The sequence below is a fragment of the Carcharhinus amblyrhynchos genome, chromosome 2, assembly GCF_965287045.1.
Source record: "Carcharhinus amblyrhynchos chromosome 2, sCarAmb.v2.hapA, whole genome shotgun sequence".
Classification (NCBI taxonomy): Eukaryota; Metazoa; Chordata; class Chondrichthyes; order Carcharhiniformes; family Carcharhinidae; genus Carcharhinus; species Carcharhinus amblyrhynchos.
Window position 1 is genome coordinate 107826364 of NC_137325.1, and position 25398 is coordinate 107851761.

The 25398-nt window shown below is 41.0% G+C and overlaps 1 protein-coding gene across 3 annotated transcripts in view; it reads left to right on the plus strand.

Moving 5' to 3' along the window:
• Positions 1–2072: 2072 nt before the first annotated feature.
• pter (phosphotriesterase related) overlaps positions 2073–25398 on the plus strand; it is a 33034-nt gene continuing 9708 nt past the window's right edge. The window contains exons 1-3 of one of the 3 annotated variants that reach the window (XM_080210763.1): positions 2073–2258; positions 2632–3076; positions 11356–11621. In XM_080210763.1, coding sequence (XP_080066889.1) covers positions 2645–3076; positions 11356–11621 — 698 coding nt within the window. In that variant the 5' untranslated portion in view covers positions 2073–2258; positions 2632–2644. The remainder of the gene's footprint in view (positions 2259–2631; positions 3077–11355; positions 11622–25398) is intronic. The other 2 variants (XM_080210772.1, XM_080210755.1) reach the window with 2 other exon arrangements.

The following is a 25398-nucleotide window of genomic DNA, read 5'->3' on the forward strand; positions in this document are numbered from 1 at the left end:
CATCTATAGGTGTCTGTTGTGATCCTCCTCATCTGAACAGATCCTGTGTGAATACAGAGGGTTTGTCCAGAGGGGATGGCTTCTTTAATGTGGTTAGGGTGGAAGCTGTTTCATTTGTTTTGTTGGTTTGCCTGGATTCAGTTGTTGAGGACTTGTTGAGCAGAGACTCTAAGCTCCCAGCACCTGTTGAAGCAGATGGACTGTGGAAGTTCGGTACCTTACTTATCTGGCTTGCCTGCCTTCATGTGGGCTGACCATTGGGACACAATGGCGTCTCCCACAGTGGGAGACCAATAACTGAGTTACTTGAAGGGGAACTTCCAGGTGAAGTTGTTCCCATGTACCTGCTGCCCTTGTTCTTCTAGGTAGTAGTGGTCACATGTTTGGAAGGTGCTATCTAAGGAGTCTTGGTCAATTCCTGCAGTGCATCTGACTCTGTGCGTTGGTGATTGGGAGAGTGGATGTTTGTGGATGAGATTCCAAACACTCCAAATGAGTGTTTTGCAGCAGCATGCCTATGACAATATCAGATCACCAGGCCATCAGGATGGTAGATTTAAAAAGTGGGGGCTAAGCAATGGGTAGGTGTAGTTAGAAAGTTTGGATTGTAAAAGCTGAAAATGCTGGAAAAACTCAGCAGATCTGGTAGCATCTGTGGAAAGAAAAACAGAGTGCACGTTTCAAGTTTAACACCTTTAGAAGAAATGTTTCCTCTTCCTTTCAGGTGTTAAGGAATGCAAACCTTACTCCTCCATCAAAAAAAATCCTAACACAATCACTCTTTCCCACCGAACCATCTGTTCTTAAGTTTTGCTTTTACAACACTGACCTTTGTTCTCCTAATAACACAATCTGCTATTTTACCTCAATGCCACTATCAGCATCTCCTATAGACCTTCACGCTGCCACTAACACTTCTTTTGTTATATACCCTACATATATGAGGCATTCTCTCCTGGCTCCCACCTATCACCTATCTTCTATTTCTCTCCACTCTGCCCTCCCCCACGCCCATTATATATAATCCATCAGATTTTTCCCTCTCTTTAACTCTGAAGAAGTCTTCCAGGCTCGAAATGTTAGCTCTATTTCTCTCTCTACAGATGCTGCCAGACCTGCTGAGGTTGCTTCAGATTTCCAGCATCTGCTGTATTTTGCTTTTATTGGTCTGGATTAGAAGAATGGGGTCGGGGAGGGGGAGGGGGGAATCTTACAGAAATATATAAAATTGTGAAGGAAATAGATTAGAAGGAGGGATGTTGTTTCCACTGGCAGGTGAAACGAGAACTAGGGGGGCATGGCCTCAAAATAAGGGGAGCAGATTTAGGACTGAGTTGAGGAGGAACTTCTTCACACAAAGAGTTATGTGTGGAATTCCCTGCTCAGTGATGCAGTTGAGGCTACCTCATTGAATATGTTTAAGGCAGAACAGATTACATTTTGAACAGTCAAGGAATTAAGGGTTATCGTGAGCAAGCGGGTAAGTGGAGCTGAGGCCAACAAAAGGATCAACCATAGTCTTACTGAATGGCTGAGCAGGCTCGAGGGGTCAGATGGCCTACTCCTGCTCCTAGTTCTTAGTTTGTTATGTAAAAGGATGAGTTTTTCCATTATCCTTCGGAATTGCATGCAGTCCTATGTAAGCCGTCAGAGCCTGATTTGCACAATGAGGCTTCATACTATTGAGGTGGCCACCAGGGCAACATAGTGGACAGCCCAATAAACAGATTGGGAAATAGGACAAAATGTTCACACAACCATTTTAACATTTACTGGGGGAAGACATATAGAGATTCGTCTTTCTGTCATTCTTTCTGATATTTTGACAAGGAGCTCCACATGGAAATGTAAGAACAACATATGTTAAAGGCGGTGGGGATCAGTACCATAGGGAATTACGTTGCTTTTTTACATGTAAGACATTTGCATGTTAAAATCGTCTCTGGTGATCTAACGTGCTGCATATTATCAAATTATGTACACTCGCACACACAAATTAAAGCACACACATCTATTAACTGGCTCGTCTGGTCCCTGGTACAAATTCAAGAGAACGCAGAAGTGAGAGGGACAAACTGCAGCGAAAACCTCGCGAGAGTGTGGGATCGCGGAAGAGAAACCGGATTAGTGATTGACACGATTGTAATTTCAACCAGGAGACTGGGGATTGACAGCAAGAGTGCACCTCCATTAATGCAAGCGCTGTACTGACTGGGGTATTCATTTCAGACATTAGTAGATCTACTGTGTGTGTGTGAGTGATTTTAACATTGTTTACAGCACTAGCATTACTCAGTCTGAAATGTAAAGCTGTGGTGTCTTGCTGAAATTTGAAAAACAACATTGCTGTTTGTTTGCACTTTCACCCGATGAGAAGTTGTCTTTCGGCGCTGGTGCTATTCTGGGAGTTGGCAGGATATTTATTATTTTATGTGCTTTAATCTGTAGCTGGCAAAGGTTGTTTAAAAAGTCCGGGTGTCCGCGTTACTTTGCACTCGTCCTGTGGTCACTTTAAACCACACTTTGAAAATGCTAACTCCACTTTATGTGCAAGAGTTTCTCTCTGCCTCTCTCTCATTAGTGAACACAAGCTCCAGTTTAATCGATAGCTTGCTCTCGGTTTGTTTGCAGGTAGTTCGAGCCAATGCAGGGGCTGAGTGGGAAAGTTCAGACTGTGCGGGGTCTGATCGATCCCGGACAGATGGGTCGCACCCTGACCCACGAGCACTTGACCATGTCCTTCACTTTCTGCTACTCGCCCCCACCCCCGGGCCAAGAGGCTTGCTCCGAAATGCCGATAGTCATGGAGAACCTGTACTGGCTCAAGCAGCACCCGTACAGCCACCGGGGCAACCTCCTACTCAACCAGGAGATCGAGGCGGTTCGGGAGGAACTGGTACATTTTAAGAAAGTGGGCGGCGGAACTATCGTGGAGAACACGACAACCGGGATCTGCAGGGACGTGAAAGCTCTCCGGCGCCTTGCCCAGGACACCGGAGTCCACATCATCGCTGGGGCAGGCTTCTACGTGGGTGAAACTCACTCCCCTGAAACGCAGAGCAGCACCGTGGAGAAGGTGAGTGCACCTAACTGGGGTGAAATCAGGGCCACGCTGGGCTGATAAGCAATGCCCCAATTGTGATGGATACAATGAGTTCCCTTGTTTTTGTTTTAATCACCAACTGCGATTGACGTGAGATGGGAACCCAATTGCACTGGCGAGGCATTGGCGCGTGGGGAGGATAGCAGTGACATTTGGACGTTTATCAGAAGGACACCAAACAGTTGACCTCGAAGTCTTGTTTCTCCAAGGAATTTTCAATATCAAAACATGCTCGGGGATTTTCACAGTAACTTCATTGCAGTGTTAATGTAAGCCTGCTTGTGACACTAATAAATAAACATGATGCTGTCAATGAGGTTTTGCCCTGAACAAGTTTTTTTCCACTTCTACAGGGCATGGGGAAAAGGGAGAATAAATCATACTGGTGCCTTTGCTCCACACCTTAAGTCCTGGACAATTTTTTACAACATTCCACTGATTCACTAGAGCCATATGGTCAATAGTCCAAACATGCTGACCTTGCAAGGCAACACAAACCAACTGTGAAAGCCACTTGTCCCAGTTAACCCTGAAATAAATGGTTAACCCTACTATTAAAAATTGGTGAAATATTATCAAGATAGGTAAAATTCTGCCACATTTCACATTTATTAACAAAGAAGTAATTTCTCAACTACAAAGAAACCTCTCCAGCAACAAACAACTTTATTGATACAAGGGTTATAAGTATCTCTTGAAACATCTTGGCATTTGATAAAATATCACAAAACAGCCTTATTCAAAAAAAATGGAAGCACCACTATTAAATGGAGTCTGTAACTGACAAAGGAATAGGAGGCAGAGAGTAAAGACAATGGATACTCACCTAACTGGAGAGAGATATGCTCTGGGATCTTCCAGGGATTGCTATTGGGACCTTTGTTTCTCTTCTGTGTAAATGATGTGGATTTAAAATAGGATGTGAATACTGAAAGAAAGTCAGGATAAACATTTACAAATTGCTGGCTATGCCTCAGCAGGGGTAATGTGCACAATTCCAGACACCAATCTTCAGGAAGAGATTACAGAGGAGTTTTACAAGTTGCTACTGTGACAGTGGTGGGCAATCTGTGTCCCATCTGAGTTCTGAATATGGCCCATGAGATGTTTTGTTCACCCTTGTCTGCACGCAGGGTTGCCACATTCTGCTGATTTCCAGCCACATCATTTTTTTCCTAGTGGTATGACAAGTGGCATATGCACAAAGCAAGGGCAAGTGAGGTGGGGCTGATTTCAGATAACATTGAATTGTAGAATCATATCATAGAGAAGAGGCCCTTTGGCCCATTGAGTCTGCACCAAAGCGCGAGAAACACCTGACCTCAAGTGCTCATCCAAGTATTTTTTTTAAAGTATGTAAGGCAACTCACCTCAACCACGCTCCCAGGCAGCGCATTCCAGACTATCACCACCCTCTGGTTAAAAAAGTTTTTACTAACATCCCCCTAAATATCCTGCCCCTTACCTTGAACCCATGTCTCCTTGTGACTGATCCTTCAATTAAGGGGAACAGCTGCTCCTTATCCACTCTGTCCATGTCCGTCGTAATCTTGTATGCCCCTCTCAGTCTTCTCTGCTCCAAGGAAAACAACCCAAGCCTAACCAGCCTCTTTGTAACTTAAATGTTCCATCTTAGGCAGCATCATGGTGAATCTCCTCTGCACCCCCTCCAGTGCTACCATATCCTTCCCATAATGTGGCAACCAGAACTGCGCACAGTATTCTGGCTATGGCCTCACCAAAGTTCCATACAACTCCAACATGACATCTCTGCTTTTGTAATCTATGCCTCTATTAATAAAGGCAAGTGTCCAATATGCCTTTTTCACATCCTTACTAACATGTCAATCCACCTTCAAAGATCTATGGACAAACATGCCAAGGTCCCTTTGTTCCACAGAACTTCATAGTGTCATGCCTTTATTGAATCCTTCCTTGTCAAATTACTTTTTCCAAAGTGTATCACCTCTCTCTTTTCAGGGCTAAATTTCATCTGCCACTTGTCTGCTCATTTGACCATCCCACCTATATCTTCCTGTAACCCAAGACACTCAACCTCACTGTTAACCACCTGGCCAATCTTTGTCATCAGCAAACTTACTAACTTACTCCACATGGTCATCTATGTTGTTTATATGAATGACAAATAATAGAGGACCCAGCACAGATTGCTGTGGTATGCCACTGGACACTGGCTTCCAGTCACTAAAGCAGTCTTCTGTCATCACCCTATCTCCTACAACTGAGCCAATTTTGAATCCACTTTATCAAATTGCCCTGTATCCAGTGAGCATTTGCTTTCCATGTGGAACATTTCAAAGGCTTGCTGGAATACATATAAACTACATCAACTGCACTACACTCATCTACACATCTGGTCATCTCTTCAAGAAATTCAATCAAATTCATTAGGCATGGCCTCCCTCTGATAAAGCCATGCTGACTATCCCTGATCAATCCTTGCTCCTCTAAGTGGAGATAGATGTTCTCCTTCAGAATTTTTCTCCAATAATTTCCCTACCACTGATGTGAGACTCACTGGTCTTAAGGTCACTGACTTATCTATACAACCCTTCTCAAATAGCAGAAACACAGTAGCTGTTTTCCAGTCCACTGGCACCTCTGCCGTTGTCAGAGAGGAATTAAAAACTTGGGTCTGAGCCACTGCAATTTCCTCCACTGCCTTCCACAGCAGCCTGGGATACAATTCATCTGACTTGGAGATGTTTCCACTTTTAAACCTGCCAACACCTCCAATACCTTATCACTCCCTATGTCAATTTGCTCAAGAACTTCACAGTCTCTCTCCCTGGGTTCAATACCTTCATCCTCATTCTCTTGGGTGAAGACGGATGTGAAGAATTCATTCAACATTCTTTCACTGGTTATCCTCTTCCCATTGATATACTTATAGAATCTCTTGGAATTTTCCCTACATTTACCAGCCAGAGCTTTCTCATATCCTCTGTTTTACCTAATTTGCTTTCTTAAACTCCACTATGCACTTTCTGTACTTCACTAATGTCTCTGCTGACTTACTCCCCTTATACCTGCGAAAAGCCTTTCATTTCCATGTCATTGTGTCCTGAATATCTCTGGTCATCCATAGTTCTCTGGGCTTGTTATTCCTACCTACCAGCCTAGAGGGAACATGCCGAGCTGGTACCTTCCCCATTTCTTTTTTGAACTGCTCTTCTGTTGATTTTTCCACTAGTAGCTGTTCCCAGTCTGCTTTGGCTAGATTCTGCCTTTTTCTTACTAAAAATCCACTCATTCCCAATCCAAAACATTTTTTTTGCATCTTGTCTATTTCCTTGCCCATAACAAGTTTAAATTGTACTATGTTGCGATCACTATCACTAAATGCTCCCCTCCTCAACCACCTGTCCAGCTTCATTCCCCGGAATTCGGTTCATCGCCACTCCTTTCCTTGTTAGACCCTCTATATATTGGCCAAAAAGTGTTCTCCTGACACATTTCAAGAAATCCACTCCATCCAAGCCCTTAACACTATTTCTGCCCCAGTTAATTTGGGAAAATTGAAATCACCTACTAAAATTACCCTATTGTTATTAATTTTACACACCTTCACAAATTATGCACATAATTGCCCCTGGATTTCCTGCTGACTTTCGGGGAGTCTATAATGAACACCTAGCAATGTGGCTGTTCTTTTTTATTCCTAAGTTCTATCCACAAAGCTTCATTTGATGCTCCCTCCAGGATATCATTTCTCCTTACTGCAGTAACGGACTCCTTAACTGATAATATAATACCTCCTCCTCTTTTGCTGCCTCCCCTGTCTCGCCTGAATATTCTATATCCCAGAATGTTGAATTGACTGAGAACTGTGCGCTCTCTCTGCATCCAAAATGTAAATATTTATTCAGTTTTTACCATTTGAAGTTGATAATTCTATTAATGTATGAACAATTAAGAATTTCCTATAACTCAATGTGAAATATTTAACAGGTATTAAATATATTTAATCTTATTTATGGAGTCGCAGTTAGTGGACAAGCCTGATTTCAATCTTACAGCTCACTGAGCTGAGGGAGGGCCACTCATGTGGCCCACTCACTAGTCTAGTTGCCCATTACAATACCATGATGATGGACGGGGTATTTGTACTTGAACACAGAATCCAGTGTTGATCCCAATGTGCATCTAGTTCTCATGGTGTGAAAGCAATGTTGGTATATAATGGCTTTTTATTTTGTGTCTGTAGAGCATGTCACTTCTGAATGCGACAGTCAGGTAATTGCATCCCAGAGATAAAAACCATTCAGCTGACCAAACTGCTACTCTTGATTTGCCATGAATTTCAAGAAAATCAGTGAGAATTATAACATGCCTGTTCTATTAAATGCTTCCTGTGATACTTTCCATAGTCAGTCTTACAACTTAAAAACATACTTAACAGGTATAAATATTAAAACATGTGCTATCAGTTTTTAAAAATTATAAGTTTGACCTCTCACTTCCAATACAATTATTTGTATGCAAATGCTAAAGACTGGGTGGTTAATGAAGCATTCAGTTGTCACTTTGTTGAAATATACTTGCAGGACAAATAAGTTTGTAAAGGGTATTATTTTAATCTTAAAGTGCAACTGGTGGGGAGGTAATTTTTAGTGGGAATGAGTCAACTGTCCTTTATACTGTCCACCCAAAATCCCTTTCAATTTAGAACCAATTTTCATCTTTGTGGCGATGGTAAATTGGCGAGAGTAGATCCACAAAGTGTATAATTGGAAGTCAATTCAGTGCTGCCAGTTTATCACCCAACCCAACTGGAAAATCTGCCTCATTTAAGAGTTGAAAACATCACTGAGTTATCAGAGTTTATTGTTTGCAGTAAACACAATAGAGAGAGTCTTCAAAATATTGCACATTTCTGGAGCCTATACATAGTGAAATCCCATCACATCAAATTGGTTGCAGTGAATGAAATAGCATATAACGGGTGGTTATGTATATAATTGAATAAGTACTTTAACCAGTAAAATTTGGCACATTTCACAGTCATTTCAATTGTGTTCTCATAATGAAAGATATTAAATGTTCAGCTTGCGTACAATTAACATAATGTACAGAATTGAAAGGATTAGGGCACAGTGGAGCACTGATCATCAGGGGATTTTAATTGCGTATCCTTGCCCTATTAAGCTCAGGAGTTTCACCAGGTCAGTAACTATTCTGAGTTGAAATGAAAACCATTGAAGATTAGTGACGTGAAATACGTTAGTTGACATGGACCAATGCCATCGCGTAACTGCAGATGCCCCATAACTGTCTTCATGACCCTGCAGCTGTTGAAATCATTAGTGCAGTGCCACTGTGTGTGTGTGTGTGGATTTACAGGTTGTGTTTTATTACCCATCAGTTTACTATAGCTCTAGGAAAGTATTCAGGAAGTGCATTTTGCCTTACAGGCGATAACTGTGTTGAATGTTGTGCTAGTAAAAAATTCAATCACCATCGTGCTCATGACACCTGAAGTAAAGGTCAGCAGACAAACATAGCCATTTAATTTACACTTTTAGAATTGACTTAAGATGAACCTTGGCAGATAGCAGGTCCTGAAGATGCATTTTATTCTCATATTGGTGCAATAACAGTACAAATTCTTTCTTTATTTGTCCAGTGTAGCCAACATACAGTCAACAATAACTTTCCCATTTCTTGCAAGATTACCTATAGTATGCCACCAGGTGACTTCCTTGGCATCTTCCTATTCCCCACTAGTATTGTTCCTCATTATAACCCATTTAGTTGCCTATGATGACGAAGACATAAAGTCATAGCGAATATGGGAGAGTTGTAGCAAAGTTAATGTTTGTTATTGACAACAATGTGGATGCAGCATTTGGGGTGAGGTAAAGTTAGAGAGGTAGAGTTTCATAAGTGGAAGTCACTGGTCTTGGTGACAGACAGGATATGCCCTTTCATTTGTAGCTTGGAGCCAAGTGGCAAATAATGATTGAGTATAGAGTTGTGCTCAGCTTAATTGGATATTCAGGAAGGTGAAGGAATTGGGTCAAGATGTAACAATTATAATGGAAACTAGGAGGTTGTGATTCTTCTCAATGTTGAATGCAAAAAAAAATTCTAGTTATTAGCTAGGCAGCAGAACAACATAGCAAACTTTGAAGTTTATGGGTAAAGTAGAAAATAACCATTGACATACACATGAAACCTGGCACCATATATCGAGATGAGATCAATGAGGGACAACATCAAAGAAACCATTGCAGGTGGCATGCTGGCTACATTGCACAAGTAAAAACTTAGATTGTTATAGCAATTTTGAAAACCTTGGGATTTACCAAAATGCTTTATAACTTGTGGGCAGCTCAAAACAGTTTTCTCACAAATGCAGCAGACAAATTGCACACAGGATGAATGTTGTGCAGGCAGCAATGAGGTGAAATATAAGTCAAGTTCCATGTGAGTGCAGTGCCAAGCAGGTAAATCATTGGCGAGGGACAGTGGAGGAGGGTGTATGATTGAACATTTCAAAGACAACGGAAATGTCAAGGAGGAAGAAAAAGAATAACAACTCCTACATATGTAGAATGTTGTTGGTGACTTTAAACATGGGGGATTAGCAATGCAGTGGATGAGGTACAATAAGGGCACTGAGGGGGTTAGAAACACAAATGGTAATAACACACAGCAAACTTTTAGAGAGTAAAGGAAGATTGGCAATGGGACAGCAGTTATCATAGAATCTCTACAGTGCAGAAGGAGGCCATTCAGCCCATCGAGCCTGCACTGACCTCCCCAAAGAGCATCCCATCCAGGCCAATCCCTGCAACCCAGTGCATCCATCATTCCTAACCGACACCTTATGGGCAATTTAACATGGTTGATCCACATAACCTGCACATCTTTGCACTGTGGGTGGAAACCGGAGCACCCGGAGGAAACCCATGCAGACAAGGGGAGAACGTGCAGACTCCGCACAGGCAATGACGCAAGGCCAGAATCAAACCTGGGTCCCTGGCACCGTGAGATGACAGTGCTAACCATTGTGCCACTATGCCACCCAGTTAAGCATAAAAATGTTGAGCATAACAAAAAAAGCAGTAGGATGATCTTGGTGGCTTTGAAAGAAGTGGGAGGAGGCATTTTCTGAGGAGGTGCAGAGGGTGTGTATGAGAACTGAGGAAGGATAACTGAAAATCAGAGTCAAAGAAATGAGAGATTAGTCACATGGAGGGGAGAAATTTGGTGAGAGCTGGGTGTAAATGGGAGAGAAGCTGTAATTTGGTATGTTTTAAACTGGTGCAGGTGAACTGTGAGGAAGCTGGTGTTAGCTGTGTAGATGCTGGTAACCTAGGAATGAATTTGAAGGAGATGGTTTCTAAGGAAGGATGAAGGTTGGTGATTTCCCTTATTCCCCAGACTGATTCTTGAATACTGAGGTGATTTTCATGCAAAGGGAGGCATTATTTTATCAGATTTTTGGCCAGACTGGTCACAAACCATACATCTCTGAGGATGTAGGATCTTGAAATTGAAAACAAAGATGAGAAGTGGCAGAGCTAGAAGCTTATGGGATCTTTCTGGTATGGAGAAGAACACAAAGTGAAGAAAGGTCCCAGACGAGGGTGAGATCAGAAGGTGATATTGGAGGGATTTACGGGGAGGTGATGATGTAGTGGCATTATCGCTAGATTATTAATTCAGAAACTCAGCTAATGTTTTGGGAACCTGGGTTCAAATCCTACCATGACAGATGGTAGAATTTGAACTCAATAAAAAATAGCTGGAATTAAGAATCTACTGATGACCATGAAACTGTCGGACTAATGTCCTTTTGGGAAGGAAATCTGCACCCTTACCTGGTCTGGCCGACATGTACTCCAGAGCCACAGCAATGCGGTTGACTGTCAACTGCCCTCCAAGGGCAACTAGGGATGGGCAATAAATGCTGATCCATGTCCCATGAATGAGTAAAAAAAAACATATGTAAATGGTCTGGTAAATTATGTGATTAGAGTGTCAAGTGTCAGAGATCTTAGTGGTGGTGGGGAAGGGGGAATACCAAGGTTGAGAAGTGGAAATGGATGAGGTTGATCAGCAACATGGGAGCATAATGAGGAGAGTAGCTGGGGGAATTTGGGTATATGTTGAAATCATTGAGCATTCTACAAGAGTCATCTTTGCTGTGAGTTCCATCTTTAACAGCAAAAGTTATTGCGGGATTCTGGTTTAATCATACCACCAGATTTTGTTTGTTGTAGTTAACAGATATTGTAGTGAATGAAATTCTCCATGGAGCTGATGGAACTGACATCAAATGTGGAGTGATTGGAGAAATTGGCTGCTCTTGGCCAATGACGGAGAGTGAGCGAAAAGTTCTTCAAGCTACAGCTGAAGCACAAACACAGCTTGGCTGCCCTGTCATCATTCACCCAGGCAGAAATAGTGACTCACCTTTCCACATCATCCGAATACTGCAGGAGGCTGGAGCTGATATCTCCAAAACAGTCATGTCCCATCTAGATCGGTAAGTGGAGAATGTTTTAGAACAGCATTGCTTATACCCAAGAGTCCTTTAATGACTGTTTTCATGGGAAAAAAAATTGACTTGCTTGAAGTTATCTCATGCAAAATAGGTAACAAGCTATTATAAACCACTAATCCAGATATCAGTATATTTCGGAAAGTGGGATCAAAACAGCAGAAGAGTATTTATTTGTGAAGCTAATATAATGCAATAGAAATACATTTACTGCTTTGGTTTATGTTTGTTCTCTTTGGACAAGTGTAACAAAGAAGAAAAGAAGAAACATTAAATATTTTAGGCTTATGTAATGGCAAGCTTTATACATGAGCAAGCTTAGATTCATGCCGTGATTATAATTTACTGTTGAACTTAGATGGTGCACTATGCTTCATTTACTTTCTAGAAGCAACGTTTCTACTCATAATGTTAATATATAGAGGAAGCTAGAATAATAGCTTCCAATAGAATCATAGAATCCTTACAGTGCGGAAGAGGCCATTCAGACCATCGAATCTGTATTAACTTTCTGAGTGCATTTTACCCAAGCCCTTCCCCTACACTATCCCCATAACCCCACACATTTTCCATGGTTAATCCATCAAACGTATACATCTCGGGACACTAAGGGACAATTTAGCATGGTCAATCCATCTAATCTACTCACCTTTGGACTGTGGGAGGGAAACCCACACAGATGCAGGGAAAATGTGCAAACTCCACACAGACCACACAGTCACCCAAGATCAGAATTGAATCCGCCTTTCTGGAGCTGTGAGGCAGCAGCGCTAGCCACTGTGCCGTCATGCTGCAACTATTAGCGTGAAGAGCTTTCTTTGACACTTGTGCACCCAGTCTGTCATCCTTAATGCATGACCATGAGTTGAATACAAAATGCAAATTTTATTCATTGAAGTATTATCAGTTTGGTCTTCATGTCTATAGAGTAGATAAAACAACATGGGGTTACATAGAATATATGGCACAGAAATGGCATTTTAGCTTTCATTTTCCCATCATGTATATCCTTGCATTTCTGGTATCAACCTTTATCTTAAGGCGATCTGAATTCCTTTAATATATATGAAAATTTGTCAAATGTGCAGATGCTTTGGTTGAGTAGTTAATTCTAGTAAGAAAATGTCTTAATTTGCTACTCAGCTGAAAGTGCTCCTTCCTCTTCCCCTTAAAGCCCTCCTATAGAGTCACTTTTTTGACCAAGCTTGCACTCTTAATCTTGGTGTCTATTTTTTATGTAATGTTGTCTGATACTATGGGAATCAGGAGGGATATCAGCACGGGTAGGTTTCTAGGGAGCAAGAGGCAATATGAACTTGGAGAGGCTGAAGTGGGAAGAGAATGAAAAAGTGCTGGGGGAGGTTGAAGGCAAGGTGGATTAGAAGTTGGAGAAAAGAAAAGTGTCAAGAAACAACTATATAGAAGAGTTAAGGAAACCCGTGAGGCTTTTCATATTTGTTAATGGAGGGTGATGGGCAAGGGATAAGTTCCTGAGGTGGTTCATCAGGAAGGAAATAAATCTTGGTTTCTTCTTGCTCTTGGCGTAAAGATTGGAGAGGTACCATCAGAAATCAGGTAACAGAAACCCAGTGTGAGAAGGATAAACTTGATCCGAGTCATAATGGAAGAACAGAATAAACCAGTGGACGGATGGCATCAAGATTAGAGTGGAGGAAAAAAAAAAGCGAGGAAAGCAGTCAGCTATCTTTTTAGGAAAGCTAACAACTGAGCCAAAGCAGCAGATGGTTGGAAAAGATGATTCAAAGAAATTTCAAGCAACAACATGACAAAAAAAGAACAGCAGCTTGAGAAACAGGACGGCAACATTACTACTTCTCTTCAAATAGTTACTTTCTCTAGGTCTAAATTTAGGAGTTATAAACTGATTGAAAGCTTGCGTAGAATTCTTTTTGATTGAAATACTAAATGTCATAGGTAGAGTTTCTATGAGAAGGAGCAGAGTGATAGGAGTGACTGAATCAAGATGTAATATGAGATTTGGTGGTAGTGGAAAGCCTTTGATATCAGTTGCAACAATAACAGTCGCTATGAAAGCATCCAACCGAAAGCAGTCCTTTACTGGGAATAAACCAACAAAAGGTTCTGATGCCATCCTAGTTGCTTGACTAATGTGAGAGATAATTTAACAGGTTTTCTTGCTACCAGCACATCCGCAAAATGTGTCAATAGAGTAGGTTTAGAGAAGTAATGCAGAATTAGTTCTTCAATCCCAGTAGTTTTAGCAGCCCCATAAGTGTATATATTTTTTCCTGCTGAACTATCCCCCAATAATTGTTGGAAGAACTATGTTTATCTTAACAGAATACAAATTGTAGCTTTGCAGTTTTACAGTTTCCAGAACAAAAGGATAAAATCCCTTTTTGAAACACAGCTGCAATTAATCTTTTTAAAGTTAAAGTTTATTTATTAGTCACAAGTAAGGTTTACATTAACAGTGCAATGCAGTTACAGTGAAATTCCCCAGTTCCCCACACTGCAGCACCTGTTTGGGTCAATGCACCTAACCTGCACATCTTTCAGTCTGTGGGAGGAAACTGGAGCACCTAGAGGAAACCCATGTAGACATGGGGAGAATGTGCAGACTCCACATGGGCAGTGACCCAAGCCAGGAATTGAACCTAGGTCCCTGGCCTTGAGGCATCAGTGCTAACCACTGTGCCACCATGCTGCCCCATCTGTACCCATTATTGTCTCCATATCAGTTGCATGTATACTCTGAGATAAATAAGTTACTTTAAATATCCTGTTGGTCACTTCAGGAGTTGTTATTGTCAAATTCAGAAATGCCCTCAAGGTCATGACCATCCTAAAGAGCAGTGACTAAGCTGATGAGAGAAAGGAATGCGTGAGGCTTGTAAACAGTTGCAATCCCAAGAACCTACAGTGTGCTGCCATACAATGGAATGCCTTGTCTCCTAATAGGGGCAAATAGTGGACTTTTGTTGACACCAAGTCCTTAATTGTTAGTTTAGGGTGGATAGCCCCCTTGAATAATACTACTAAAAATCAGTTTCTAATCCAGAATTAACCAGGTGACATTTATGCATATAGTACATTTGGGCTGGTCATTGTTAGTAAGTAATTGGGTGCTTTTTCATTCTGCGAGTTTTCTTTTCATTCATTTATGGAAGGTGGGTGTTGCTGACTGGCCAGCATTTATTGCCCATCCCTAGTTGCCCTTGGAGGGCAGTTGAGCGTCAACCATGTTGCTGTGGCTCTGAAGTCACATATAGGCCAGACCAGGTAAGGGTGGCAGATTTCCTTCCCTAAACGACAGTAGTGAACTAAATGGGTTTTTCCAACAATCGATAATGATTTCATGGGTCATCAGTAGATTCTTAATTCCAAATTTTTTTTATTATTGAATTCAAATTCAACCATCTGCCATGGAGGGATTTGAACTCAGGTCCCCAGAACATTAGCTGAGTTTCTGGATTAATAGCCTAGAGATAATATCACAAGACCATCATCTCCCCATTGATGCTAACTCAGAATCTTATTGCATGTTAATCGGGAATCCAGCTGTTCAAGTTTCTTGAAGTCTTCCAAGAGCATTTCTACACTGGCTTCATTCACCTGCGGCCAAACCTTTTACATCTGTGGAGCAGTATTTAACACAGTTTCTAGCCAATTCTAGGCATCACATTTTAAGAAGGATGCAAAGGCCTTTGAGAAAGTGCTGAAATGATTTACAATAATGGTGTAAGGGGTAAGAAACTCTCTGGTTACATGGAGAGATTGGAGAAGATCAGGTTGTTTTCCTTAGAGCAGAGACGGTTAAAAGGAGATTTGATAGAAGTGTTCAAAATCATGAATTATGTTGATAGAGTAAACAAGAAGAAATTTCATGCAATATCAGAAGGGTTGATAATCAGAGGACTCAGATTTAAAGCAATTGGCAAAGGTGACGTTATGATCTGGAGTGCATGGTTTGGAAGGGTGGCAGAAGCAGATTCAGTAAATGTTCAAAAGATAATTGGATAAACGCTGGAAAGAAAAAGAATTACAGGGATTTGGGTAAAGGGTAGGGTGTGTTCTTAAATTTTTAATTGCTTTACCAAAGTACAGGCTCAACGTATTGAATGGCCTCCTATCCTGCATCAATCAATGGTCCCTCTTTTTGCTTCGCCCACATTACGTGAAGTCACCATCATTTTTGGTGGTTTTCCATCTGGATGCCCTACCTCCTGCTCCCCATTTATCCAGTAATGGTAACAATACATACTGGCTTGCCTGCACCAGTAGCTTGGTTCTTTCATAGCCAACAAGTCTAGAAGTGGCACTTGAACCTTCTGGCTAAGAGGCAGGAGAGCTGTGCACTGAGCCGCTCCAGCACCCTAATGGTTCTCTGATAAATATATAACAAAAAATGCAGTGGTTTCTAAGTAAATCCCTGGTAGACACTACTGCCACATCCCTCCAGTCCGAATGCATCTGTTCATCACAGATATGACCCTCAGCCAACCTTGTATCCACATTGGCTGTTTAAAATCATAGGATCCAATTTTCTATAATTTATCCCTCCTGATTCCCATAGTATCAGAAGCCTTTTTCAATGTTCATAAATACATCAATCACGCTACCTTCACCCACCCTCTCTGCTACTTCATCAAAGATCTCAATCAAGTTGATCAAACACTTGTATTTGCCTTTAACAAATACTTTGATTTATTAACCAGCCGAGAGCCAATGAATTTTGTCCCAGATGAATGTCCCAAACCAACATAAGGCTGACAGACTTGTAAATGCAAAGTTTAGTCCCCTCTGTCCCTGTTCAAACAGTGAAGGATTTGCAATCCTTCATTCCACTGGTGCCATTTGTATTTCTAGGGAGGATTGGAAGATTGTGGTGAGAGTGTCCACAGTTTCCAACCTTGCATCCCTGTACAACCTCGAATGCTTCCCATCCAAATAGAGTGACTTTTCCACAGTGAGTGCTGCCAACCTCTTACATTCCTCTTTATCTATTTTTATCTGATCCAGTTTCTCTACTACATCTTCCTGTACTGTGATATTGACAGCCCGCTTTCCCTAATTGAAAACGGATGCAAAAATTCTTGTTTAGTACCTGAGGCATGCCCCCCGCCTCCACAACTAAACTGTCCTTTTAGTCCATAATTAACCGTACCTTTCCTTTTACTACCCTTTTGCTACTTATATGCTTAGAAAATGCATTTTTATTCTCTCTTATGTTAGTGGTTAATCTTTTCTCATACACTCTTTGTCCCTCATATTTCACTTCTCAGTTTTCCACTGTACTTTTGCATTCATCTTGGTTCTCTACTGAATTACAAATCTGCTATTTATTATGGGCTTCCTTTCTCTGTTCTGTTTGAATCTCTATTATCTTCAGCCATCTGGTGAGATCAAGTTCTCCTTGTGGGTCAGGGTCAATCTGTGGTTGAACGATCTCTTTGAAGGCCTCCCATTATTCATTTGTTGCTTTATCTGTCAATCTTTGGCTCCAATCTACCTGGGCCAGATTTCCTTTAAACTTGCATATTAGTCCTCCTTCAGATGAATATTTCCATGTTTGATCTTTCCTTTTTTTTTGTAATTACACAATATCGTTAGATTTAGTGATCTGTTTCTCAAATGCTGTCCCAAATATATTCGACTTGCCCTACCACCAGAACTAAACCAAAGTTGCTTCCTTCCTGGGTGAGCTGGAAACATATAAAAGAAAGTTCTTTTATATACATTTCAGGAATTCCTTGCAAACTTTGCCCTTAACACCTTTATGGTGCCAGTTTATATTAGGAAATTGAACTCCTGCTTATCATTACACTATTCTATCTGAAATTAATCTGTGGATTTGCCCTTCCATCTGGCTCCCACTATTTGGTGGCCTATAGTGTATCCCCAGTAGTCTGTTATTGTTCTTTCCTTCTGATCCAATAGATTCTGTTTTTGAACCTGCAATTGGATCATGCCTGTCTGCTGCTGCAACAATATCTTTGAACACTACTGTAATTTATTCCCTTTTTACTTTCTTGTTTTTCTGAAATACATGTAAACAGGAATAGTAAATGTCTGTTCCTTTCCTTAGTTGAGCTAGATCGCTATTATTTCCACGATATATTTATGTCTTGCTACTTATGCCTGTGGTTCCCACATTTGTCAAGCATTTAATCACATGTACTCTAAACCCATTGTGGTCTACCACATGTGTTCCCCAACCTCCCCATCTAATCCCTTTTATTTATGAACTATTCTTTACTCTAATGCCTTCCTGGCCCTCTGTGAATCTTGGACTCCGCTCCAATGCTTCATGTTGGTGCACCTCACCTTCTGTGTTCCTCCTCCCCATCAAATTAGTTTAAATACTTCCTCACAGCATTAGTTAATCTTCATGCAAGGATATTGGTTCCAGCCCTGTTGAACTGGTTCCAAAGCCCCAACAATATGAAGTCTTCTCTCCTGCACCATTTTGCTAGCCATGTATTAACCTATCTTATACTACTGCTCCTATATTCACTGATATATGGCAATACAAGGAACCCCAAACTGCTACTGTTGAGTTCTTGCTCTATACCTTCCTCCGCAGCTCCTGAAGCTTTGTCTGTAGGACCTCCAACCTATTCTTTTTTAAGTCATTGGTTACAATATCGACTATGACTTTTTGCTGTTCCTTTTGCCCCTGCAGTATGTTCTGCACCCATTCAGTGATGGCCTTTACCCTGGCGTTAACGTATCATGTGGTTGGTGATTTCAAAAATGTCCCTCGTTCGTCAAGTCCCCTATGTCTTTAATATCTCTACTCTTTACTGTGCACCGTGCCCCACCTCTGTAGCCATTTGCCCAACAAAGCACTTGCACGTGCTTTAGATAGCCTGAGGTGCCAGTACACTTGCCAGCATTTAGTACTGAGACTGCCATAGTCCTGGAGGATTCCTTCATTCCCTGTTTCTTTGTACTCTTTGTACTCTTGTGTGGTCACCCACTCACTATCCTGTTGAACTCTCTGGAGCTGCTAGGTGACGACCTCCTGGAATATGCACTGTGGGAATTTCTCACCTCCAGTATGCCCTGTAATAATATGCCTGTAGTTCCTCAAACTCAGAAATTCTGATCTTAAGTTTGAATGACCAGAGACACTTGTGTTTATTAGACTTGGCATTGCCATGTGGCGCAGGAATTAGAGGCAATGGCCATAATTTTACCGTCCCGCCCACCATGGGAATTGGAGCAGGCGAGGTGCAGACCATGGAAAGGTACGTTGGCCTGGTGTGGGATTTTACAGTTTTGTGATGAATGGGGCATTAAAATCCTGCCCAATGTGTCTCAGCTGTCATAAGATTTTGCTTTAAAGTATTATTTAATTATTTGTGTGTCTAGATTTTTTACTTAATACAATTCAAATCCCTTTAAAGTTGACATCCTTTTAGTTAATGTTAGTCTTCTGTTTAGCTCTATTTAATTAGTCTGATTATTTGTACATTCACTATTTGCTGTTGCTACTTGGTTTAAATTACACCTCTTTATCCTTCTGCACCAAAATTTCATCCTCACCAAATTCTTCACATCACTCTGCTTACCAAGCAACTCCGTTGAACCGATTCACAAAACTCTTACTCAGCTTTGCACTTAATTGGGATATGGTGAGGTTGTTCAAGGTCTATGGATTTCTCTATTATTCCCTGTGTCACACACCAGGTACAAGTAGAATAGGAATACAGACAGCACAGTGGTTAGCACTGCTGCCTCACAGCGCAGGGACCCAGTTTTGATTCCACTTTGGGCGACTGTGTGGAGTTTGTATGTCCTTGCGTTTCCTTTGGTTCCCTCCTGTTTCTCCGGTTTCCCCTCTCAGTCCAAATACTTACAGGTTAGGTCGATCAGCCATGTAAAATTGCACCCAGGGGATGTGAAGAGGAAAATAAAGCGCACAAAGACAAATATGAGAACAAAATGGCTGCTAATACAGAAGACAACCCAAAAATCTTCTGCCAGCCTTTAAGCAGGTTGTAAGAAACCAGTTGGGGCCAAAAAGGGAGAAGGAAAGCAATTCAATTTGATTTATTATTGTCACATGTATTAGTATACAGTGAAAAGTATTGTTTCTTGCGCATTATACAGACAAAGCATACCATTCATAGAAAAGGAAAGAAGAGAGTGTACAATGTAGTTTTACAGTCATAGCTCAGATGTAGAGGAAGATCAACTTAATACAAGGTAGGTCCAGTCAAAAGTCTGATGGCAACAGGGATGGAGTGTTTTTGAGTCGGTTGGTACGTGTCCTCAGACTTTTGTATCATTTTCCCTATGGAAGAAGATGGAAGAGAGGATGGCAGGGATATGCGGGATCTTTTATTACTGCTTTTCTGAGGAAGCGGTAAGTGTATCAATGGATGGGAGGCCTGTTTGCCTGATGGACAGAGCTTTGTTCACGTCCCTTTGTAATTGTTTGTGGTCTTGGGCAGAGCAGGAGCCATACCAATCTGAGATACAACCAGAAAGAATGCTTTCTATGGTACATCTATAAAAATTGGTGACAGCCATAGCCAACATGTGAAGTTTCCTTAGCCTGCTGAGAAAATAGAGGCATTTGTGGACTTTGTTACCTGTAGCTCCAGCGTGGCACTCTAGGACAGGTTGTTGGTGATCTGGATACCTAGAAACTTCAAACTCTTGACCATTTATGCTTCATTTCCATTGATGTAGACAGGGATATGTTCTCCACTACGCTTCCTGAAGTTGATGACCATCTCCTTCATTTAGTTGACATTGAGAAAGAGATTATTATCATTGCACCAGCTCACCAGATTCTCCATCTCTTTCCTGTACTCCGTCTCATTGTTGTTTGTGATCTGACCCCTACACTGGTGTTATCAGCAAACTTGAAAATAGAATTAGAGGGGAATCTGGCCACACAGTCATAGGTATATAAGGAGTAACTGCAGGCCAATCAGTGTACCAGCAATGGGAGTAATGTTTTAGAAACAGGGATGGAGGAAATAAATTAACATGCATTTGGAGAGGTTTGAGTTAAAAAAAACAGCCAACACAGACTCATAAAAAGCGGATTGTGTTGATTAATCTAATTGAATTTTTTGAGGTAATGGAAAAGGTTGACAAAGGAATGGAAATAGATGTTGTCCGCATAAATTTTCAGGCAAGTTAATAAAATTGAGCCCCATTTGAATGGAAGATCAGTACCAGCTAGGATAAAACAACTCTTTCTTATAAAAAAAATCAGAATTGTGAGTTCTGATGAATAATGTTTTTTTCAGGATGATGGGTGGAAGATAGTGGTGTTCCCCATGGATGGCATCAGGACCACTATTCTTCTGATATGTATAAATAACATGGATATTGGAATACCAAGTAAAATTTGCCAATGATGCCAAACTTGGAGGTAAAGGAAACAGTGAGAATGATACCAATCGACTGCAACAGGACATAAGCTAACAGAATGGACGTGTAAGTGACAAATGGAATTTTAGATGGATCAGTGTGAGGCGATGCATTTAAGAGGCAATATATGCTAAATGGCACAACTATGAAGTGTGCTGGGACACAGGACCTTGCGGCGGGGGGAGAGTGGTTATGTGCATTTGCCTTTGAAGGCAGGAGGCCATATTCGGAGCAAAGTTAGCAAAGCATATGGGGACTTGAGTTTCATGAATCAAAGTATTGAATAGGAAAGCAGGAAAGTGATGATGAATGTTAAAAAAAATTCTGGTTAGACCACAACTAATGTAGTTGTATGGTCCTGGTCACCATATTTTAGGAAGGATGTAAAGGTCGTTGGTAGGATGCAGAGCAGGTTTACCAGAATAGCTCTAAAGGATAGGGAATTTACCTATAAGGAGAGGGAGCGGGAGGAATTTCTGTTTTGTTGGAGAAATTGAGGTTGTATTCCTCAGAGTGAAGGAGCATGAGGGGAGAGTTGGTAGAGATGTCAAGGTTATGACTGTTTAGGTGATGTAGACTACAAAGAAAAGCCATTGTCACTTGCTGACCGTACATGACTAGGGGAGATGGACTTAAAGTTTTCGGCAAAAGGTACGGGGGGTGTGAGGAAGAATTTATTTTACACAGCGACTGGTAATGATCTGGAATTCTCTCCCTTCTAGTGTACTAGAAGAGGAGATCTTCAATGATTTCAAAAGAAAATTGGATAGGTACTTGTAGGAAAGAAACTTGCTGAGCTATTATAGATTCGGGGAATGAGGCTGACAGAATTGCTCCAGAGAGCGGCATGGACTCGATGGGCTGAATTACTTTGTTTTGTGCTGTAATGACTCTGATTCTAAGTACAAGTCTTGGGGCTGCATTTCTGATCAAGAGTTGGACAGCAGACATGGTCCAGATCACCACTGCCGAATGGAAATCCCAGTTGGAGCAGCAACAGGGCCTAACAGGCTCATTAATTTAAATCTAATTAACCCAAGTTGGCCAGCTTGCCTGCTGGCAAATGATCCAACCTGCGCCAGACTCTTTCAAAATGGGTCGGGATGGTGGCAGCGAACTTTTACAGAGGCCAGGAGTGCCAAATTGCAGGCTCGTTCACTTCAGATCCAGATCCAGATCCAAACCTGTTTTAAAAATGCAGTAAAAAGTCTGACAACACCAGGTTTTAGTCCAGCCGATTTGTTTGATAATACTCAGAAGCTTTCGAGGGGACTGCCTCTTCGTCAGGTGAATGGAGAGTTCTCCATTCACCTGACGAAGAGGCAGTCCCCTCGAAAGCTTCTGAGTATTATCAAACAAATCGGTTGGACTAAAACCTGGTGTTGTCAGACTTTTTACTGTGTTTACGCCAGTCCAACGCCGGCATTCCCACATCATGTTTAAAAATGCAGCCCTTGGTCCTCCTGTGTTAGGATTAACCTGATTTAACATTTAAATTGCAATTTTCCACATGATTGTACATGAGTGTTCGTAATTATCCCAGGAGGTAAATCATAGCAAAAGTACAAGTTGATGGCCTTGTATCTAACTCTACAATGTCTGGATTCAGATGTTTGTCTTGTATATGTGTACCTGTATGTATGTGCACACATCAATGAAGTTGTGTATAGATTTTTTATATATTTACTTTTGCATGGCTGTTCTTCCCTTGTTATTACAGTCACAGTGGTGACATGTAAACATGCTGAAAAAGAATACAAATATTTTCATGTTCATACTGAAGCATTCATTACTAAATGGAATGCTAACCTCCCGACCTAGGCAACGTAATTGGCATTGTTGTCATTCTGGAACTGTTGTTAATTGAGATTATGGAATCATGCTTAATATGGAAAAAAAAAGGTCGAGTCCCACTAAAAATGAAATGTCACAATTGCTGAAGTAAGTAATAACATACTCATGCAGAAAATTGCAATTTAAATGTTAAATTAGGTAAATCCTAACATAGAACAAGACTTGCATATTATATAATGCCTTTCTCAGCCCCAGGATGTCCCAAAGCACTTTCAATCCAATTAAATAACTTTGAAATGTAGCCAGTGTTGTAATGTAGGAAATATAAATATTCACTTATATTAACATTACACACCAGAACTGTGTGAGAGTTAGGTGAATCTACTAAATGGAATGACTTGCTGGACTGAGATACTGGGGTAATGAAGTACAGTTCCTTGCAGTTCCTATAATTTCACAATGTGTTAATACAGTATTCTGTTTAAACCATTCACAAATATATATTTTAAATTCATTGAGAACCGGGTAGCATTTAGTGATGTTCTTTCACCCCAGCACACAGAAAAGGTCTCCTTTTGTGCTGCAGTCATTCTGAAATTCTATGATTACGAGAACATAAAAACTAAGAGCAGGAATAGGCAACTCAGCCCCTTGAGCCTGCTCCACCATTTAATACAATCTTCTCTCAGCCTCATCTCCACTTTCCTGCCCATTCTCCATAACCCTTCAACCCATGACTAATTAGAAATCTCTCTTTGCAAATTTACATAATGTCGCAGCATCTACCACACTGTGGGGTAATGAATCCTACAGATTTACGATCCTTTAGGAGAATCCCTGTTTTGAATTTGCTACCCCTTATTCTAAAAGTGTGACCTCTTATTCTAAATTGCCCCACAAGAGGAAACATCCTTTTTACAGCTACTTTGTCAATATCTTTTATCATCTTATGGATCTTAATTACATCTCTCATTCTTCTAAATTCCAGAGAGTATAGGCCTAAACTGCTCAAACTCTCTTCATAAGACAAACCCCTCATCTTAGAATTTAGTGAACCTCCTGTGAACTGCTTCTAATGTCACTACATCCTTCCTGAAATAAAAAGATGAAATCTATATGCAGTACTCCAGGTGAGGCCTTACCACTTCATTGTATAGTTGCAGCAACGCTTACTTACTTTTATACTCTATTCCTTTAGCTTTGAGTGCCATAGGGCGGCACAGTGGTTAGCACTGCTGCCTCACAACGCCAAAGACCTGGGTTTGATTCCCGGCTTAGGACACTACCTGTGTGGAGTCTGCATGTTTCCTCTGGGTACTCCGGTTTCCTCCCGCAGTCTGAAAGACGAGCTTGTTAGGTGCATTGGTCATGGTAAATTCTTCCTCAGTGTACCCGAACAGGTGCCAGAGTGCAGCAACTAGGGGATTTTCACAGTAACTTCATTGCAGTGTTAATGTAAGCCTACTTGTGACACTAATTAAATAATGTATTTGTTTCTTTTATTATTTGCTGCACCTGTATACCAGTTTCCTGCAACTCATACACGACAACATCCAGATAAATTACCTTTCCATTTTTCTGACCAAAATGGATAACCTCGCACTTATCCATGTTAAACTCCATTTGCCACATTTTGGCCCACTCACCTAACCTATTTATATCCATTTGGAAACTTCTTATTTCCTCATTGCAATTTGATATTCCACTTAGTTTAGTATCATCTGCAAATTTGGCTATGGTACCATCTATCCCTGCTTCCAATCATTAATATAGATTGTAAATAGTTGGGGCAAGAGGATCGAACCTGACTAGGTACATGTTGCCAACTAGAAAAAGACCCACTTGTTCCAACTCTCTGCCTTCTGTCAGTTAGCCAGCCTTCAATCCATGCTAATAAATTACCCCTAACCCCATGTGATCTTACCATGTGTATTAATCTTCTGTGCGGCACATTATTAAATGCCTTCCTGCAGTCCAGGAAGGATCCCCATTCTCCATTTGGCTTGTTGCATCTTTGAAGAACTCAAGCAAATTAGCCAAACACGATTTACCCTTGCAAAATAAATTCGAGCTGTGCATGGTGCAAACTGCCTCACACTAGCAAGCAAGAACCCAATCTGTTTTCAAATGGCATTGTTAAAGGGAGGAACACTGGTCAAGACTCTGGGTAGAACTGCATCTTTGATTGGTGCGTGGAGTTTTGAGATCATTATGCACACCAACAGAACAATTGAACAGAACCCCATTGCAGGTCAGAGTGTTCAACGTTGTAACTTACTTTCTATTTTGCCCTCGTGTGTCAGCCTTGTCGATAAGCTGAAATCCTAGTTTGACGCTTACAAACATTTTGACTCAGTGCAGACAGTGCACTTTACAATAAACTGAAAAATTCTAAGCATTTAAAATATCTAATTGAAGCTTCTAGTTAACTTTGTAACTGAAAATTTAGCAGTTACAGACAATACAGAAAAAATCTGGGATTGAATTCTTAAATAGCCCCATGCATTAATCATTGGTGCATTTTCTAAAGTCTACTTGATTCCCAATATTTTTGTTACCTGCCTGAGCTATATCAACTTACTTTTATCTT